We start from the raw sequence: 1,669 nt of genomic DNA on the forward strand, positions 1-1,669 counted from the left end.
TATATAGCAATACAGTAGCGCATTGTGCAAACAAAAGGCGGATATTTATTCCGATACTGACGTAATTAGGTCGACACTGGATACAATTTCGCTCGATCGCTACGGAGCGTTTTCTCACACTATCGAACTATGGTCCACAATCGAAAATAAATAGCCGTGTCAAATTTGGTCACACCGCTTGTGCTAGATGCCCGAATGGGGCCCACGGGTTGTTTTCGACGTAAAAAACTCTATTTATCCATGTTAAAAAAAATAGTACTCGAAAATACAATATTAAGCAGTTGACAACAAATTCAGTGCTACAAAAATTCGTATCATTTAAGTATGAAAACGATCTTTTCGGCTAGAGCATCGAAAACAAAAGTGCGTTATCTTGACGACACAAATTGTGTGAAATCTATTTTTACCGCATCATCACGTGAGCATTTTCGTTCTACTGCGAAATCTTACCTTTGATAGGCCAGCAGTACAAGGAAGCAAAACACGTAGACACGATCCATCGCTATGCCGTCCCGTCGAGCTGGGCTTCCTCGATTTTTACATAAGTCTATTACTGTACCAATTTAATTAAGTTATTGTATTCTGCACAATTCTCTAGGGCATCAACTTGGCCGACAGGTTTCCGCTGTCAGCCTGCCTTTCCGCGTCTCGGCTACGGCCGCTACTGCTGATCAAAACGATATGGCTGGAACAAAACTAGGATCGCTATGCGCTAGTCTTCAAGCTGTAGCAGCTAAAGTACTGCACGCACGTTGGGATGTCTCTCTGTTCGTAGAATAAATACTATTTGTTCATAAAGAAACAGAAGGAGGTTCACCGAGCGGGAGAGGGGTGAGCCCTGTCACCGAGCTCTTTCTCCGTGCGCTATGCGAGCATCTCTGGTGCCTCGATTGTGGCGACACTGGGGGGTCCAGTCTCCAATAACCTGGCGGACGGTGACGAAAGCCGGCCTCTGCCGTCTCTCTCGGCTCGAGTAGATGCGGCGGCACTCACATTCGGTCCACGCGTCTCTCGTTATAAATAGCGAGATCCCACCGGGACATGCGAACGCTCTCGCGGGCAGAGCGATAGATAGGCAAACCTGTTCTAGTCACATTTAATCATCGTCGTCGTCGTCGTTTTAGAGCGAAAATTGTTCGGAATATATATATATATATATATATATAACTTAACCTTGCTATACTATTCGGACCCACAACGAACGATACATGTTGAATTAATGGAGCTTCATTTTTTCGGGTGCTGCTAGATAGGCTGTTTTTCTGCCCTGCATCGATTTCCTGAGCGTGATTTTTTTTGGCTATTCAAGTCACGAATCTGAGGCACCCCAGAGCCAACGCACCGGTACGGCCTATAGTTAGGTGAGTTCAACGTTGGACGATCTGGCGTCGTGAGCATGAAGTGTCGATTCGTTGGCTTGGAAAAAAGGGAGCGCAAACAAACCAAACCGAGCGATAATATTCCTTCAATGATAATTTTATTATTAATTATGTGAACGATAGTCATCAGTGGTAGTCGAGTGTTATACGAATGCTACCATGAATGTCATTTGATTTAGATCAATTCAAAGTCCTTCTTAAATTGGTCTCTAAATGTTTGAAGTCAGCTTTGTTCCGATTTTCTGCTCCTCGTAAAGAAACAATCCTGTGGCTAAGAACTCTGAACAGCG

General features: G+C 44.3%; 1 protein-coding gene across 1 annotated transcript in view; it reads right to left on the reverse strand.

Moving 5' to 3' along the window:
* The window catches only part of LOC111265962 (uncharacterized), a 7,994-nt gene extending 7,022 nt beyond the window's left edge, over positions 1–972 (reverse strand). Inside the window, exon 1 of the mRNA XM_022843038.2 lies at positions 451–972. Coding sequence (XP_022698773.1) covers positions 451–500 — 50 coding nt within the window. The 5' untranslated portion in view covers positions 501–972. The remainder of the gene's footprint in view (positions 1–450) is intronic.
* Positions 973–1,669: the final 697 nt, after the last annotated feature.

The sequence above is a fragment of the Varroa jacobsoni genome, unplaced genomic scaffold, assembly GCF_002532875.2.
Source record: "Varroa jacobsoni isolate VJ856 unplaced genomic scaffold, vjacob_1.0 scaffold_1034, whole genome shotgun sequence".
In the NCBI taxonomy this organism is placed as follows: Eukaryota; Metazoa; Arthropoda; class Arachnida; order Mesostigmata; family Varroidae; genus Varroa; species Varroa jacobsoni.